General features: G+C 34.9%; 2 protein-coding genes across 2 annotated transcripts; both read left to right on the forward strand.

Annotated features, from left to right (window-relative positions):
- The first annotated feature begins 260 nt into the window (after nucleotides 1-260).
- On the forward strand, nucleotides 261-6,845 carry LOC123216873. Its single transcript, XM_044637506.1, is given in 4 exon segments — nucleotides 261-483; nucleotides 1,392-1,602; nucleotides 1,806-4,565; nucleotides 4,568-6,845. Coding segments are annotated over 4 exon segments (5,118 nt in total). The 5' UTR covers nucleotides 261-318; the 3' UTR covers nucleotides 6,550-6,845.
- A 5,353-nt stretch (nucleotides 6,846-12,198) lies between these two features.
- LOC123216874 lies at nucleotides 12,199-19,603 on the forward strand. The gene is made up of 3 exons (XM_044637507.1): nucleotides 12,199-12,397; nucleotides 14,129-14,339; nucleotides 14,538-19,603. The coding sequence occupies exons 1-3, from the start codon at nucleotides 12,233-12,235 to the stop codon at nucleotides 19,277-19,279; spliced, it is 5,118 nt and encodes a 1,705-aa protein (XP_044493442.1). The 5' UTR covers nucleotides 12,199-12,232; the 3' UTR covers nucleotides 19,280-19,603.
- The last annotated feature ends 150 nt before the right edge of the window (nucleotides 19,604-19,753 follow it).

A 19,753-nucleotide genomic window follows, 5' to 3' on the forward strand; every position in this document is an offset into this window, starting at 1 on the left:
AATAAAAAATTCGAATTACATCTAACAATTAAAAATAGTTATTTGGCCTGACACTAGTGAAATTTTGGCACCTCCTCGAAATTCCACGCAAAATTTGTAAATTGAAGGCAGAAAGCCAAAAACTTAGTGGAGTTGAATCCGCGTTTAAAGTACCACGACTTTTCCCCTTTCATTGGGTTTGCCTTTTGACTATGACACCCTTCTCGAGCAAGTTTTCCTTCCTTAAGTATTCTACATGCCCTCCCTCCGTCTGTCGTTCACTTCACTCGCCAGCTATCAAACTCTCTCTCAACTTCACTTATTTTCATTGTTTCAAAAATGTTGACGCCGAAAGAACACATTGAGGAGATTCGAAGAAATATTTTCTGGATCGGACGTGAGGAGCAAAACAGAGCTGTTTTTAAGATGTTACAAAAAACGGTTAAACTCCTCTCTGCTGAACTCTACGCCAAGGATGTGCATTTTCTTATGGAGCTCATCCAGGTTTCACTTACACTTCTCTTTTCTCACTGTGTGTGTGTGTATATGTATATATATATATGTGTGTGTGTGTGTGTGTATACATATATATATATACATACATATATATATATATATATATGTGCGCGCGCACTCGTAATCTGCCAAAATTTTAACGTGTTTTCAAAGTTAAAAAATAATTAAATTAAAAGTTTTATTAATCATATTAAAAAATAAAAAATAAAATAATTCCCAATCAAATAATAATATATCATCTATTCTACTTATCAACTTTTTAATCAATTTAAACTCATAAATATAAGTTTTTAATTTTTATCATTATTTTATAATTCTATTATAATTTTCATTATCATTTTGGTTCCCGTCTTCTATTTTTAAATTATAAAAATATTAAACATTATTTTTAAATTTAAAAAATATTAAACATACTAAATATAATTATGTCGCCACTTTTTTTTTTTTGTTTAATTATTGTGAAAGAAAAGACAGAGAAATTTTAAGTGAGTTGAATTTGAGATATAATTAATATGTATATTTATTATGATATATTCTTAATAGTGATATTTAATTTATACTTGTCTTAAGTGGTTAATTGAGTAGTAATCGAGTCTGCAATATTTAGCCACAGAAATTGTAAAAAAAAATATTAATTTGAGTTTTTCTGTTATTAATTTTTTATCTGAAGACCTTTAGTCAATACCTCTGTGGGTCGTGATTGATCATTTTACAAAACTTACACAAATGATAATATTGATGGTTGAATTTTGCTAATGATTTAATTGAAAGAAAGGATAACTAGATTGTAACATTGATTTAGTCATAAAAGTCACTTAAAATTTCACTGTTTGTGAATGTTATGGCCGTATGGTGATGAGTTTAATAAATAAGTGATGTTTGATTTTGGTTGACAGAATGCTGAAGACAACGAGTATCCAGAGGCTGTGGATCCATCACTTGAGTTTGTTTTAACCTCTCGTGATATAACTGGCACAGGAGCTCCAGCTACGTTGCTGGCATTTAATAATGAGAAGGGGTTTTCTGCTGAGAACATGGAGTCCATTTGCAGTGCTGGTCTCTCCACAAAAGAAGGCAAGAGAAAACGCGGCCAAATTGGGGAGAAAGGTATTCTACCATTCACTCATTACTTGTTCCGTAGTTCTCATTTTGTATCATATTATTTGAGAAACACGAAAAAAAAAAAAAAAAGAAAATTCTTCACTAGTAGTCCTGTTTCTTCTTTAGTTCTAGGAAACAATATAATGATTTTACAATATCCAATGCATTATATACAAATCTTATATTTTTTCTGGTAAACTGCAATGCAGGAATTGGTTTCAAGAGTGTATTTCTGATCACTGCTCGGCCTTACATATTCAGCAATGGCTATCAGATTCGATTCAGTGAAGAGCCCTGCCCACACTGTAACATTGCATACATGGTTCCTGAATGGATTGAGGAGAAGCCAACTCTATCTGACATCAAGCAAATATATGGTTCGGCTTCCACACTCCCGAACACTGTAATAATCCTACCCCTGAAGCCTGACAAAGTCCAGCCTGTCAAGGAACAGCTTTCGAGTGTTCATCCAGAAATTCTGTTGTTCCTTACCAAAATCAAGCAACTATCTATCAGGGAACATAATGAGGATCCCGAGCTAAGTACTGTTAGTGCCATCACTATAAACAGTGAGACTAACTTTAAGACAAGGAAGAATATTGATGCTGAATCCTTTACACTCCATCTGTCTGCAGCTGGGAACAATTTTGAAAAGGATTGCAGCTACTATATGTGGAGGCAAAGATTTCCTGTAAAGGAGGTAAACAGAGTGGAAAGGAGAATGGACATAGAAGAGTGGGTGATCAATTTGGCTTTTCCATTTGGCAACCGTCTCGAGAGGGGGACAACCTCTCCTGGAGTTTATGCTTTTCTTCCAACAGAGATGGTTACAAACTTTCCCTTCATAATTCAAGCAGATTTTCTTCTTGCTTCATCGAGGGAAGCAATACTATTTGATAACAAATGGAATGAAGGAATTCTTGACTGTGTGCCTTCTGCTTTTGTTAAAGCATTAGAATCTTTGGTCAAAACAGAAGGAGCTCCAGTATCAAATTTACCTCCGATGTTCAATTTCTTGCCGGTTAAAAGCTCTTCTTATCAACAGCTGAATGCTATAAGAGAATTAATTAAATCAAAGGTGGGTGAAGAAAATATTGTTCCGAGTGAATCAAACTTGGAGCAGAAATACTTCTACAAACCCCGTGATGTGGGAAGGTTGGTGCCTGCCTTCTGGAAAATTTTGGACAAGGCGAGGGACCAAGGCGTGAGCTTGAATAACCTCTCTTCCCATGGAATTTATGTTCTGAATTCTGCATTCGACAAGGTTGAGTATAATGAGGTACTGGATTTCTTGGGTGTGGGCTCAGTAAACAATGAATGGTATGCAAAGTGTATCCAGAGTTCGAATCTTGTTTTGGGAGTGTCAGAGGATGCTTATTTGGAGCTCCTCATTTTCCTAGCCGATAATTGGTCATCCAAATTCATCTCAACCAACATTGAAAATATACCCTTGATCAAATATGTTGACCTGAATGAGAACGTGGCTTTGTGCAGCATTAGCAGTCTAGCGAGGTCGGGCAGTGAGAGAGTAATCTGTCTTTCACAGCGTCAATCTTGGTTGATTAAGTGGAACAAGGAATTCAGATTCATTACCAATCGATTTTTTATGCCACAGAATACTTATGATGCTATTCAATCATGTCATCAGAAGGAAAATTTGTTGACATGGCTGAGAAACTGCGTGAAGGTTGATACTGTGAGTGTGTATGATTATGCAGGCGCTCTTATTAATTATCTCAATAATGACTGCAAGCTTGTTGTTGCCTTTGCTCACTTCTTATATCACTCATACCTAAAGCGTTATATATCAAAAGAGCGCGTTCGAAATTTGTGTGAGAATATGCCACTCGTTGATAACTACGGTAATGTGAAGGCAGAAAGAAATGGGGTCCTTGTCCCTGCTAATGGAAGCAACTGGGTGAATCTGTTTGTTTCAAACCCATGGACTCAACAAAGCTATATTGAGTTGGGGGAAGATTACTTGCGTCCATGCTGTTATGCTGAGCAAGATACAAATGGAAAACAATTCATAGAGTTCCTAAAGTCCAATGTTGGAGCTTCTGATATCCCCAATATATCTCCTCCCGATGCTGGGATTCCATCTCTGTACTCCCCACTCACCAAGGAAAACGCATTCTTGCTCTTGGATTGGATTAAAAACCTGAAAAGTAAGGGAACTTATATCCCACAGAAGTTGTTTACATGCATGAAGAAGGGTGGCTGGCTGAAAGTCATTATGAATGGTTCTCCTAGTTATGAACCACCGTCGGAGTCATTTTTTCTCAAATCATCATTGGGAACCATTTTGCAGAATGGATCTGTGCTCGTTGACATTCCTTTGATCGACCAAAGTTTTTATGGTGAAACTATACACAATTACAAGCAGGAACTTATGGTTATTGGAGTTATGTTTGAATATTCAGAAGCCTGTAAATTTATTGGGAAACGTCTCATGACGCAGGCAGCTTCCTACAATGTTACTAGAAGCAGCACCTTGTCTATACTGAATTTTGTCAAATTTCTGGGGGAAAATTACCTTTCACCTGATAGTTTCATTAGCAGTATAAGAGGAGGAAGTTGGCTAAAAACTTGCTGTGGTTACATGTCACCAGATAGATCTGTTTTATTTGATCAGGAGTGGAAAGTAGCATCAGAAATCAGCAACATTCCCTTCATTGATCAAGCTTACTATGGCGAGGAAATCCTTGGTTTCAGAAAGGAGCTCCAGCAGCTTGCTGTTGTACTTGGCTTCAATCAACATTATGAGCTTGTCATTCAGCACTTAAAATCACCTTCGAACCTAACTTATCTCACAGATGAGGCCGTACTTTTGCTTCTGAAGTGCATACGTAACACAGATTCCTTTGTTTATAACAAACTTGTTCAAGCACTTCAGAGTGCAAAATGCTTGAAGACAACTGCTGGTTACAAGTCTCCATGTGAATGTTTTCTATTAGATCCTAAGTGGGTTCTCTTCTACAGGTTTTCAACGATATCCCAATACTTGATCTGAAATTCCATGGAAGCCGCATGTCTTCTTGGGTAAATGAGTTGAAGCAATTAGGAGTCACGGTGGATTTTGAAGTGGCCGTGGAAGAATTTATCAGAATTTTTCAGCAGAAGGCTCGTTCATCGTCCATTTCTGAAAACAATGTGCTATCCTTTCTCTCGTGTTACAGAAAGTTAAATGCGATGTCTCTGCATTTTCCTTGTAAGTTTATGAAGTGCATATGTGATGAAAAATGGCTGCGGACTAAGTATAGCGGTGATCCAGTTAGATCTCCACGAGAATGCATTCTTTTTGGTCCTGAATGGGAGTTCATATCTCCTATAGCCACACTTCCTTTTATAGATGACCGCGATAGTTGTTATGGCAAAGCCATTCATGAATACAGAGAAGAGCTGAATAGTGTGGGAGTTACTGTGCAACTTCAAGATGGTGTTAAGTTTGTGGCTAATGGACTTTTAAATTTCGTGAATCCCAGCAGCCTCACTCCTGCAAATGTTCTTGCATTGCTTAAATGCATCCGGCTATCAGAACAGATGAATTACTCTTTGCCCAAGTCATTTCGCAAAAAAGTTTCTCAAAAATGGTTGAAGACTTACCATTCTGCCGATTATTATAGCCCAAGCCAATGCTGCTTGTTTGATTCCAAGTGGGAATTGTTTTTGAACCGGAGAGATGGACCTTTCATTGACGAAGAGTTTTATGGTTCTGAAATCAAATCTTACCGTGTAGAGCTTAGAGCAATAGGAGTAACGGTTGATGTTGAGAATGGATGTTCGCTGCTTGCCGACAACCTGGATTCTCACTCTGACTTTGCCACTATAGTTCGAATATATAAATTCTTGGGAAAAATGAAGTGGGAAGCTAATAGTGAAGCTGCAAAAAGGATATGGATCCCTAATGGAAGTAAGACTGGACAATGGGTCAACCCTGAAGAGTGTGTTTTACGTGATAAAGATGGTCTGTTCAGTCCTCAGTTGAATGTATTAGATAAACACTACGGGCGAGACTTGCTGAGCTTCTTCACTAGTGCTTTCAGTGTTAAATCCAATCCTTCGGATGATGATTATTGCAAGCTTTGGAAGGGTTGGGAAGGCTTACGACAGCAACTGTCAAATGTTGAGTGTTGTGCATTTTGGCGTAGTGTCGTAGATTGGAGTCCGAGGAAACAAAAACTTCTCGCTGACAGCTTGCTGAAGGTGCCGGTAGATTCAGGCTCAGATGGAATTTTGTTGGTCAACAAGCGAGATGTTTTTATTCCTGACGACCTTCAACTTAAGGATGCATTTGAAAAATCCTCTCGCTCATTATTTGTCTGGTGCCCTCAGTCCAGCTCACCTTCTTTACCTCGGACCAAGTTGCTTGAAGTCTATAGGAACCTTGGGGTTCGCACAATCTCTGAATCTGTGAAGAGGGAAGAACTATCCATTGAAGATAGTGTGAAACTCAAGCAGATGAATTCAAGTGATGTATCAATTGGCAGAGAGTTGGTTAAACTCATCCTAGGTTTCCTTGCTGATTGTAAACTTGAAGCTGAAAAGAGGCATGAAGCTGTAAAGTGCCTCCTCAATCTCGCTGCTCTGGAGACTCCAGAACCAATCACCGTGAGGTATAGCTTATCATTGTCTACTGGTGAAATTGTGGATGTCTCAGAATGCCAAATGATTCGATGGGATAAAGATGGTTCAAAGTTTTATACTCAGGAGACGGACAGGTCTAGGGGACACAAATTTCTCATAGAATATGCAACCTACTTCTCTGAAGTCATATCCGAGGGTGTGTTATGGGATAGAGAGGAACACATAAGTGCACTCTCTGAACTGATCAAGTGTGCTTTTCTGGTGGAATTTGATGAAGCCGCCATTGGATTTCTTATGAAATCAAAGAATTTGCAGATCTTCACGGAGGATGAGAAGTTTTTGACTGGTGAATTCCCTTCTGATTAGGTACGCTTAAAATCCCACAAGACGTCTGTTTTCTCCTCCAGTTGTCTTGTGTTAAGTTTTTGTTGCATGGATGTGTTTCTTTTTTGAAGTATATGATATCATGTGTTCTCGTTGCTTCTGGATGTGCAAGAGGAGGGAATAGCTGCTATATGGCCTATCTCTATAATTAATATCTTATCATGTGTTTGTTCTGGTCCTCTGTTTCTAATTATATTTCCAAATTATGTAAGATTGTGTTATGTCTATTCTACTTATCTTTATCTTAATCTTAATCTAGTTTTTTTTTTCGTTGTGAATTTCTTTTGCTTGTTCTGTTTTTCATGCTTTCTGTTCTGATAATAAACTGGGCCATAACTAAGGTAAAAGACGCCAATTTAAGAAATAATTTTTATTTTAATAATATTTTTTATCAAATACTTATTTCTCAGACAGTTGAATTAATTAGATTTAGCAAATTAGAATATATAATGCACGATAAAAAAACATTCCAATAATCAACCAATTTATTTTTTTAAAGTAATTAAAGTAATTTTGCTCCTTATTAAGCAAATATACTCACTTTTCTTATTTTTAAACAAAAATGCAAACTTTTCAAACTTTCAAACAAAAATACCTTAAATATTATTTAAAATACCAAGTGTGTGTCTATTATTTTATTTGCCATGACAAAGAGTTACATCAAAATTATAGAATTACCACTATTATTTTATTCCACTTTTTATTGTCTTGTCTTGATCAATATTTATGCAATACTTGATGATATAATAGTTTAAGTATTATAAATACTTGTGTATGAAACTTGGATATATTAGAATTGCATGCGGGGCGAATTTGATGAAATGATAAGGTAGTACAATTTGAAGTGAATAGCATTTTCTATGTAACCTTTTTTTTTATAAAAGATTACATAATAGAGAAGTGACATTTTTTATCTACAAAAGTTGGATACTTTTAAAGAAATATTGTTATTTGTACCCAATATATCCACTATTTTTATATAATATTACCCTATATTAATTATGAATTATTCAAAAAAATAGTTTGATTTTAGTGTAAATTTTTTCAACATATGATAAATGGGTATTTTCAATATATATATATATATATATTGAAAATTTTCTTAAAATTTATAAAAAGTAAGAAATGAAAAGGAATGAAGAATGTGGGAGAGTTGTGGGACGGTGGTGTATTAAGCACTCAATTAAAAGGCATGCACATACTCAAAGTTCGAACAAAAAGAAAGTGGGATTCTTTATATTTTCAATATACTTTGATTCTTTCTTCTCTATGTTGTCTCTTTCTCCATCTTCAAATATTTTTTTATTATTTTTATTTTTTCATAAAAATTTTCCATATTTTTGATTGTCAAATGAAGTGAGTCTCGCTACAAATTGTTAATGCACCATTGTGATTTGTGAAGCTTTTTTACCAAAAAAAATAAAAATAATAGTTGCTACTGGGTTCCTTCCATGTATGCTTTTCCAGCTCACTAAGAGAAGCCAATTCTATAATCATTCTTATCACTTTCATATTGCTTCTAATAGATAGTAATCTGTTATTGGATGTTTCCAAAAATTTGTTTAAGCTGTTCTCAAAATTTGCTTAAACACTTTTTTTTTTTTTTTAAATTTTGAATACAAGATAACTGATAAAATTGAAGAAAAAATAAAATCAAATGCATAAATATATACAATAAATATATACATAACAACTTAGAAATCGATAAAATAAACAATGATAAATACAAATATATATCTGTGATCTATTCGATGCAGTGAAAATACAACTGTGAGACCAAATACTGACATATAAAGGTGGACGACTCTCGGGGAAAATCCAGACAACGTGACAATGCTATACACTCTATAAAAGTAATATAAAAACGTCGCAATCACTAGAACCATCATCTTGCTAGAGGATAACCTTCGCTCGATGTAGTATCATGTGATCAACTCGTGGTATATGCTCAGAAGTTGTCCAAAAACTCATCACCTTTAACAATGCCCGTATGAATGTCGTATATAGTCACATCCGTCATCCGAGCCCCTCATAACTCCTTGAGTATGATACCTTGGAGTTATATACTATAATTGACCAGTTATGGAAATCTATAACTTTAGCTATCCAATGGACACAGTCGAAGTTTATAGGGATGAAAACCTATAAACATTGAGAAATTATAATGGATACATGTATTATATATAAGTTAATTTAAAATAAATTATAATGGAAACACTATAATACTATACCCTATCGATCTCCCCTATGGTTTGTAAAATAAACCGAGGTATAATCTGCCTCAACCATCTTTGTGAAAAGCTCGGAAAACTCGTACTCTTTTAGTGGCGTGATATTCTTATTGTCAAATTTCATCCCGATATGTCTCACAAAGAAGGTGTGGCCCATCATCCAATTTTGTGGAACAACAGCCTGTTGCTTGTGCTAGTGTCGACGTAATAATGCCAAAAAAGAATCTACATGTTGAAATAGATATAAAAAAAATTTGAATTGTATTAGTTTTTTAATGAATATATAAAATATTTAACCAAATTCAATAGAATTGACAACTTACATCGTCGATCAACCACTTGAGCAGCTCGACAACAATCCTCTAGAAAGTGTCTCTAGACTGAGCACTAATGAAATAAACCTTATAGTCTTCGGATGCTACAGCTTCGGTGAACCACGTGAGAAAAAATTCCTCGCATTCTGTAGCAGAGGATGGAATGGTTCAAATTTGACGTTTTGACCTCGGTTTGATTAGATTGGTATATGGTGTGCGAACGAGCGGACCTTTCCAGATAATTTGACCATGAGCAATCCACACCAACTGAAAAATAACAAAAAACTGTTAATTAAATATTTAATCTTATTTAATAAATACGATTAAATTGGTTAATATTACCTTGTTAATGTACGACGGAGGAGGTTTGGCGGGAGAATCCTCTATTATTGTCAAGTCAACCATCCCCACCCCCTTGATGGACTACACAAGTAATTTTATATTATCAGTTATTAATATATATGAAAATATACAAATTATAATGGATATATCTCGTCCTGGTCTCCATGTGAAATAAATTCCAGTAGCTCGTCTCCCTGTGAACTAATTTCAATTATTTTTTTACTGAAGCTACATATATCAACAATTAACCACTATCGCTCATCCTAAAAAAAAGAAAAAAAACATTTTAAATATACATAATAATATTAATAACAAATTGATCAATGACATTTAATGAAAAAATATACTACCTCTACGGGTGAAGGAAGGTGTACGAGGAGAACTTTCAATTGATAACCCCTCATGACCAATACCTTACACGAATATTAATAACAAATTGATAAATGAAATTCCTAAAACACGTCCTCTTGAACAATTACAACTGCTCTGGTGTTAATGTTGACCTAATCTTCAAAAAAGTCAATTTCCCCCTATCCCTCGTATTCCCCTTGTTTCATAGATCACCTCCTTGGTTACTGTTAAATTTCCCAATCGCCCCCGGAGATTTCCCCCACCTCTTTTAGGTCCTAATTATTTGAAAAATTGAAAAATTTCCCATTCCATGGGCCATTGTTCCAATCCGGGGGCGATGTAATTCAACCCAAAAAATCTAGGGGTCCTCCGGGTTAGATCTCTAGCCAAACTAACATATTTATCGATAAAAAATCGTCATTTTAGCTTCCAATTTCAACACAAATCAAATCTACACATCCTATAACACAATAGCCCTAAAAATTTCAACTAAAACAACCAAGAATCAAGACATTTGATGCATTATTCAAAATCGAAACCCTAAATATTTAATGCTCAAATCTTCATCAAATCGCAATAATTGTAACAATAAATTGATTCAAACAAGATTAGAGATGATGTACTAACATTTTTTGCTATTTTTGGTCACCAAAAAATAAGAAAAGTCGACAAAAAACACAAACGAAGGCAACGCTGTGGAAGACCCATGGGAGACTCGTGAATTCATTTGAATTTCAATAGTGTGCTAAGGGAAATTTAGGAAGGAATATGTAAAATTCTCGCTTTATATATAAGGACATTTTGGTTATTGCACAAAAGCAGGACATTTTCGCTTAATCCTTAAGTTTTTGGATAATTTTACTTAAACCCCCTTTCTTTTAGCCAATTATTTTAATTTGCCTAAAAGATCTCTCATAACGACTTAAAAGGTCTTCGGCGTATTAATTAAGTTTAATGGTATTATCAAAAACTTATAATGACCTTCGTATGTAAGAAAAATTGTTTTTGATATTATTATCAATAGAAATTCTAATTTGGTGATGTTCAATCTGTATACCTATTTTTGAGAAATAGATGACACCTCCTAATTGATCGAGCAATTCTTCAATTACAAGAATTCAATGCTTATTTGACACAATTGCATTATTCATGGCTCGGTACTTAACACAAAATTGCTAATTTCTATGCTTCTTTTAAACTTGAATTACTAAACTAGAGAACGAGCTACAATTGGCTAAATGATCTCAATGACTAGTATTTCATAAACTATCATTTCAATTTCATTCTTCTTATTACGGATACATTAACAACTTCAATGTCTGATGTAAATTTGTAGCATGTTCCCAATATTGGGAAGGAGACAACCCTCTTGGTTCTTGAAAGACTGATTAAGGGAGAATCACTAGTTTCCACCCAAAGTTTGCTGAAATTGCACTTTTCCATCCTTCAAGTTTAAAAATTTTATTTTCCCGCCTATCGTACAAATCTATAGAAAATTCTGTTAACGTTAACTATGATATTGATTGAAAAAAAATATATACTTTAATAGTTGACCTTTAATTTTAAGCTTATGTGAGTAATAAAATCATTTATAAACCATCCTTTACAAATAAAATATCTAAAATCTCCCAATCCCAAAGTCGCATTCTCCTTTCTCACAATCGCATCTTATTCTAATAATTATTCAAGTGATCAAGGTCAATTCAGAGAGAAGAAATTAATCAAACAAAGGCTACTAAAAGCGACAAAGCTAAGAATATTTTTAAAAGATTTTTTAGAAAAGTGAAATTCGTTTTCTACATAACAGTGTCGAAAGACTCATCCTTAAAAGAGAAGAATATTTAAAAGGTTTGAATCAACATAATAGTGACCAAAAGAAATTTTATGCAAGTGATAGCACTGAACCAGAGCCACGTTGAAAACTGTCCCATGGCACATGAAATGCATATATATATTTATATAGAAGAATTAAAAAATATATATATATTTTTCAACAAATTAACTAAAAATATAATGAAATAAAATGCAGAAACAGTATATAGTTGATTTGTGAAAATAGACTGAAAATTATGAATATAGTAAATGTAGAAGATTATCTTATATTTATATAGAAGTAGTGTTATTAGTACTTAATTAGAAAGTAAATGCCTTAACAAATTTTTATTTATTTATATCAAATAATATAAATTCATATGACTTTTTTTTTTTTTTCTTTTGGGTTATATCCTCATTAAGTAGACCTTTTTTCACTGATGAATTTTCATTTTATATGCTTTTCCTCTTTCACTGGGTTCGCTTTTAGCTATTATTTATATCCTTCTCCAACAAGTTATCCTTCCTTAAGTATTCCACAGTCCCTCCCTCCTTCACTTCGCTCACCATCTATCAAACTCTCTCTCAACTTCACTTATTTTCATTGTTTCAAAAATGTTGACGCCCAAAGAACACATTGAGGAGATTCGAAGAAACAACTTCTGGATCGGACGTGATGAGCAGAATAGAGTTGTTTTTAAGATGTTACAAAAAACAGTTAAACTCCTTTCTGCTGAACTCTACGCCAAAGATGTGCATTTTCTTATGGAGCTCATCCAGGTTTCACTTACACTACTCTTTTCTTCGAAATATAAATATATATTCTTTTTAGTAAGTTATAATAAACATATATATATATATATATATATATATATTCAATTATTATTGTCTATTTTTATATATTCAGTTGTAGTTTGGAAATAGATTTTACAGTTGTCTGCATCATTGTTTGGCAAATTTTAATTCTATATACACTCGATTTTTTTATCAGTTTAACTTAAAAATCGGAGTTTTTAATTGTTATCATTATTGTATATTTCTAAAATAATTTCATCATCATTTTGGTTCACTTCTTCTATTTTTAAATGTTAAAATTATACAACTTACCAACTATAATTATTTGGCGACTTTTTTTTTTAATTATTGGTAAAGCGAAAAGGAAATTTTTAAGTAGAGCTGATGATTTTTAGTACGATTCGTTAAATTGATATGATATAAAAAATATTAAGTTAGGGTTAAGTTTTTTTTACACAAAATTTATTTTGAATCAACTTGATATGATACAAAATTAAATTAGATAATATTAAAGTTCATATGAAAGTAATCTGATACAATCCAGACTAACTTGAATATTTTGGAGAGTTGTTACTTTAATCAAATGTATTAGAAATAAATTATAAAAATATTAAAAGACAATATCAATAGTAATTAAAATCTTTATAAAGTTTATATAGTTGTATCTTTATATAATTATAATAATAATAATTATTAGTATTTTTATTTAAATATTTATATTTTATTAGTAAGGAGTAAGAATTTGATTTAGTTTATTAGATTATAAAATTCTTTTAAAGTTTTTATTTTTATAATTGTATATTGTATCTTTATAGGAAGAATTTAAAATATTTAATTATATATAATTGTATTTTTGTATAAGTATAATTACTCATATTATTTTTACTTTTATTTAAATATTTTATTTTATTATTAAGTAATAAAAATTTGATTTGGTTATTCAGAGTATTGACGTGTTTTAAAACTTTTAGTATTTAAATTTTTAGACTATTTGTTAATAAGAGAAAATGTTATATTATGTGTTTTACTAATAGTATGTTGAGATAATTTAGTAAAGAAATTAAAACAACAAAAACATTTTGGAAAATAAAAATAATAAATAATTTTAGGTCAATTTAGGTCGGATTAGATCAATTCGAATATTAAAGGATTGTGTTAAGATTAAAAAATTTTGATAAAATTTTAATTTAAATCAGATTAGAATTAAAAGTCTTTAACACGAAATATAAACTAATACGATATAAATACGACCCGTTAATATGAATTACCATGTCTAATTTTAAGGGACTTGAATAAGAGATATAATTAATATTTAAATCTGATTTGATATATTCGTAAAGTGATATTTGATTTATTCTTGTTATAACATTTGAAGTGGTTAATTGAGTTGGGTGATCAAGTCCGTCATATTTATCCACAGAAATTGTAAAAATTTCTTTTTAGTTATTATTATTTTTTTAACTGAACACCTTAAGTCAATTCCGCTCTAAACCTATCTTGGGTCACGACGTAATTGAACTTTTGCATAAAACCTACAAAAAAGAAAATATTGATGGCTGAGTTTCGATAGCAATTGAATTGAGAGAGAGGGTAAGTGGATGGTAACATTAATTTAGTGATAAAGTCAGTTAAATTATGTTATTCCTTATATTTCAGTGTTTGTGAATGTTATGGTGATGAATTTAATACATAAGTGATGTTGCTTTTGGTTGACAGAATGCTGAAGACAACGAGTATCCTGAGGGTGTGGATCCATCATTTGAGTTTGTTTTAACCTCTCGTGATATTACTGGCACAGGAGCTACAGCTACGTTGCTGGTATTTAATAATGAGAAGGGGTTTTCTGCTGAGAACATGGAGTCCATTTGCAGTGCTGGTCTCTCCACAAAAGAAGGCAAAAGAAAACGTGGCCAAATTGGGGAGAAAGGTATTATACCATTCACACATTACTCATTCCGTATTTCGCATTTTGTATCATATTATTTGAGAAACACAAAAAAATAAATAAATAAATCTTCACCAGTAGTCCTGTTTCTTCTTTAGTTCAACGAAACAATTTAATGATTTTACAATATCCAATGCATTATATATAAATCTTATATTTTTCTGGTAACCTGCATTGCAGGAATCGGTTTCAAGAGTGTATTTCTGATCACTGCTAGGCCTTACATATTCAGCAGTGGCTATCAGATACGATTCAGTGAAGAGCCCTGCCCACACTGCGGCATTGCGTACATGGTTCCTGAATGGGTTGACGAGAAGCCAACTCTTTCTGACATCAAGCACATATATGGTTCGGCTTCCACACTCCCGAACACTGTAATAATCCTACCCCTGAAGCCTGACAAAGTCCAGCCTGTCAAGGAACAGCTTTCGAGTGTTCATCCAGAAATTCTGTTGTTCCTTACCAAAATCAAGCAACTATCTATAAAGGAACATAACGAGGATCCCAAGTCCAGTAATGTTAGTGCCATTGCTATCACCAGTGAGACTAACTTTATGACAAGGCAGACTATTGATGCTGAGTCCTTTACACTCCATCTGTCTGCAACTGGGAACCAATTTGAAAAAGATTGCGGCTACTATATGTGGAGGAAGAGATTTCCTGTAAAGGAGGAAAACAGAGTGGAAAGGAGGATGGACGTAGAAGAGTGGGTGATCACTTTGGCTTTTCCTTTTGGGAGCCGTCTCGAGAGAGGGGCAACCTCTCCTGGAGTTTACGCTTTTCTTCCAACCGAGATGATTACAAACTTTCCCTTCATAATTCAAGCAGATTTCCTTCTTGCTTCATCCAGGGAATCAATATTATTTGGTAACAAATGGAATGAAGGAATTCTTGACTGTGTGCCATCTGCTTTTGTCAAAGCATTAGAATCATTGGTCAAAACAGAAGGTGCTCCAGTATCAAATTTACCTCGGATGTTCAATTTCTTGCCGGTTAAAAGCTCTTCCTATCAACAGCTGAATGCTGTAAGAGAATCAATTAAAGCAAAGCTGGTAGAAGAAAATATTGTTCCGAGTGAATCAAACTTGGAGCAGAAATACTTCTACAAACCCCGTGAAGTGGGAAGGTTGATGCCTGCTTTCTGGAATATTTTGGACAAGGCAAGGAGCCAAGGCGTAAGCTTGAATAATCTCTCTTCCCATGGAATATATATTCTGAGTTCTGCATTCGACAAGGTTGAGTATAATGAGGTATTGAATTTCTTGGGTGTGGGATCGGTAAACAATGAATGGTATGCAAAGAGTATCCAGAGTTCGAATCTGGTATTGGGAGTGTCAGAGGATGTTTATTTGGAGCTCCTCATTTTCGTAGCCAATAATTGGTCATCCAATTTCATCTCAACCAACATGAGAAATGTATCCTTGATCAAATATGTTGACCTCAATGGGAATGTGGCTCTGTGCAGTATTGGAAGCCCAACGGGTTATGGCAGTACGAGAGTAGTCTGTCTTTCAGAGCATCTATCTTGGTTGATTAATTGGAACAAGGAATTCAGAGTTGCCAATCGATTTTTTATGCCACAGAATACTTATGATGCTATTCAATCATGTTATCAGAAGGAAAATCTGTTGACATGGCTGAGAAACTGCGTGAAGGTTGATACTGTGAGTGTGTATAATTATGCAGCCGCTCTTATAAATTATCTCAATAATGACCGCAAGCTTGTTGTTGCCTTCGCTCACTTCTTATATCACTCATACTTAAAGCGTTATATATCAGAAGAGTGCGTTCGAAATTTGTGTAAGAATATGCCACTCGTTGATAACTACGGTAATGTGAAGACAACAAGAAATGGGGTCCTTGTTCCTGCTAACGGAAGCAACTGGGTGAATCTGTTTGTTTCAAACCCATGGACACAACAAGGCTATATTGAGTTGGGGGTAGATTACTTGCGTCCATGCTGTTATGCTGAGCAAAGTACAAATGGAAAACAATTCTTACAGTTCCTGAAGTCTTGTGTTGGAGATTCTGATATCCCCAATATATCTCCTCCCGATGCTGGGATTCCAGCTCTGTACTCCCCGCTCACCAAGGAAAACGCATTCTTACTCTTGGATTGGGTTAAAAACCTGAAAAATAAGGGAACTCCTATACCACAGAGGCTGTTGACATGCATGAAGGAAGGTAGCTGGCTGAGAGTGACGATGAATGGTTCTCCTGGTTATAAACCGCCGTCGGAGTCATTTTTTCTCAAATCATCATTGGGAACCCTTTTGCAGAACGGATCTGTGCTCGTTGACATTCCTGTGATCGACCAGAGTTTTTATGGTGAAAGTATACACAATTACAAAGTGGAACTTAGGGCTATTGGAGTTATGTTAGAATATTCAGAAGCGTGTCAATTTATTGGGAAACGTCTCATGTCGCAGACTGCTTCCTCCAATGTTACTAGAAGCAGCGCCTTGTCAATACTGAATTTTGTTAAATTTCTGGGGGAAAATTACCTTTCACCGGATAGTTTCATTAGCAGTATCAGAGGAGGAAGTTGGCTAAAAACTTGCTGTGGTTACATGTCCCCATATAGATCTGTTTTATTTGATCAGGAGTGGAAAGTAGCAGCAGAAATCAGCAACATTCCTTTCATTGATCAAGCTTACTATGGTAAGGAAATCCTTGATTTCAAAAAGGAGCTCCAGCAGCTCGGTGTTGTACTTGGCTTCAATCAACATTATGCGCTTGTCATTCAGCACTTAAAATCGCCATTGTGCCTGACTGCTCTCACTGATGAGGCCGTGCTTTTGGTTCTGAAATGCATTCGTAACTCAGATTTCTATGTTCATAACCAACTTGTTCAAGCACTTCAAAGTACAAAATGCTTGAAGACAACTGCTGGTTACAAGTCTCCAGGTGAATGTTTTCTATTAGATCCTAAATGGGGTTCTCTTCTACAGGTTTTCAACGATATCCCAATACTTGATCTGAAATTCCATGAAAGCAGCATGTACTCTTGGGTAAATGAGTTGAGGCGATTAGGAGTCCTGGTGGATTTTGAGATGGCCATGAAAAAATTTTTCAGAATTTTTCAGCAGAAGGCCCGTTCATCGTCCATTTCAGAAAACAATGCGCTAACCTTTCTCTCGTGTTACAGAAAGTTAAGGGCGATGTCTCTGGTTTTTCCTCCTAAGATTATGATGTGCATCTGTGGTGAAAAATGGCTGCGGACTAAGTATTGCTTTGATCCAGTTAGATCTCCACGACAATGCATTCTTTTTGGTCCTGAATGGGTGTTCATATCTCCTGTAGCCACGCTTCCTTTCATAGATGACCGCGAAAGTTGTTATGGCAAAGCCATTTATGAATACAGAGAAGAGCTAAAGAGTATGGGAGTCATTGTGCGACTTCAAGATGGTGTGGAGTTTGTTGTTAATGGACTGTTAAATTTTGTGAATCCCAGCAGCCTCACTCCTGCAAATGTTCTTGCATTGCTTAAATGCATCCGGCTGTCAGAAGAGAAGAAATATTCTTTGCCCGATTCCTTTTACAAAAAAGTTTCTAACAAATGGCTGAAGACTTATGATGCAGCTGATTATTATAGCCCAGACCAATGCTGCTTGTTCGATTCCAAGTGGGAATTGTATTTGAACCGGAGAGATGGACCCTTCATTGATGAAGAGTTTTATGGCTCTGAAATCAAATCTTACCGTGAAGAGCTTAGGGCAATAGGAGTAACCGTTGATGTTGAGGGTGTGTGTTCGCTGCTTGCCGACAACCTGGATTCTCACTCTGACTTTGCCACTATTGTTCGAATATACAATTTCTTGGGAGGAATGAAGTGGGAAGTTAATGGTGAAGCTGCAAAAAGGATATGGATCCCTGATGGAAGTAAGAATGGACACTGGGTCAACCCTGAGAAGTGTGCTTTACATGATAAAGACGGTCTGTTCAGTTCTCAGCTGAATGTATTAGATAAACACTATGAACGTAACTTGCTGAGCTTCTTCACTAGTGCTTTCAGTGTTAAATCCAATCCTTCGGTTGGTGATTATTGCAAGCTTTGGATGGGTTGGGAAGGCTCGCGACAGCAACTTTCGAAGGATGAGTGTTGTGCATTTTGGCGTTGTGTCGTCGGTTGGAGTCCGGGGAAACATAAACGTCTCGCTGACAGCTTGCTGAAGGTGCCGGTAGATTCAGGCTCAGATGGAATTTTGTTGCTCAACAAGCGAGATGTTTTTATTCCTGACGACCTTCAACTTAAGGACTCATTCGAAAAATCCTCTCGCTCATTGTTTGTCTGGTGCCCTCAGTCCAGCTCACATTCTTTACCTCGGACCAAGTTGCTTGAAGTCTATAGGAATCTTGGGGTTCGCACAATCTCTGAATCTGTACAGAGGGAAGAGTTATCCATCGAAGATAGTGTGGAACTCAAGCAGGTGAATCCAAGTGATGTGTCAATTTGCAGAGAGCTGATTAAACTCATTTTAGGCTTCCTCGCTGATCTTAAACTTGAAGTTGAAAAGAGGCATGAAACTGTGAAGTGCCTCCTCAATCTCACTGCTCTGGAGACTCCAGAACCAATCACTGCGAAGTATAGCTTATCAATGTCGACAGGTGAAATTGTGGATGCCACAGAATGCCAAATGATTCTATGGGCCAAAGACAGTTCAAGGTTTTATACTCAGGAGATGGATAGGTCTAGGGGACCCAAATTTCTCATAGAATATGCAACCCGCTTCTCACAAGTCATATCCGAGGGTTTGTTATGGGATAGAGAAGAACATATAAGTGCACTCTCTGAACTGATCAAGTGTGCTTTTCTGGTGGAATTTGATGAAGAAGCTGTTGGATTTCTTATGAAATCAAAGAATTTGCAGATCTTCGTGGAGGATGAGAAGTTTTTGGTTGGTGAATTCCCTTCTGATTAGGTACGCCAAAAATATAATGACCTGTATCTTTGGAATTCACCCACATGACTTCTTGTCTTTTTTCTCCTCCAGTTTGTTGCGTTAAATTTTTGTTGCATGGGTGTGTTTCTTTTTTTAGGTATATGATATCTTGTGTTCTCATTGCTGCTGGATGTGCAAGAGGAGGGTATAGCTGCCATATTACCTATCTGTATAATTTATATCTTATCGTGTGTTTGTTCTGGTCCTCTGTTTCTAATTATATTTCTAAACTATGTAAGATTGGGTTGATAACTTAGTATCTATTGTAATTATCTTTATCTTAATTTAGTGTTTTGTTATGAATTTCTTTCGCTGGTTCTGATTTTCATGTTTTTTGATAATAATCTGGGTCATAACCAAGGTAAAAGATGTCAATTTAAGAAATAATGTTTATTTTAGTAGTTTTTTCTTTTTAAATAATTATTGCTTTTACAGCAGAGTCAGTTAGATTTA

Source organism: Mangifera indica, chromosome 5, assembly GCF_011075055.1.
Source record: "Mangifera indica cultivar Alphonso chromosome 5, CATAS_Mindica_2.1, whole genome shotgun sequence".
Lineage (NCBI taxonomy): Eukaryota > Viridiplantae > Streptophyta > Magnoliopsida > Sapindales > Anacardiaceae > Mangifera > Mangifera indica.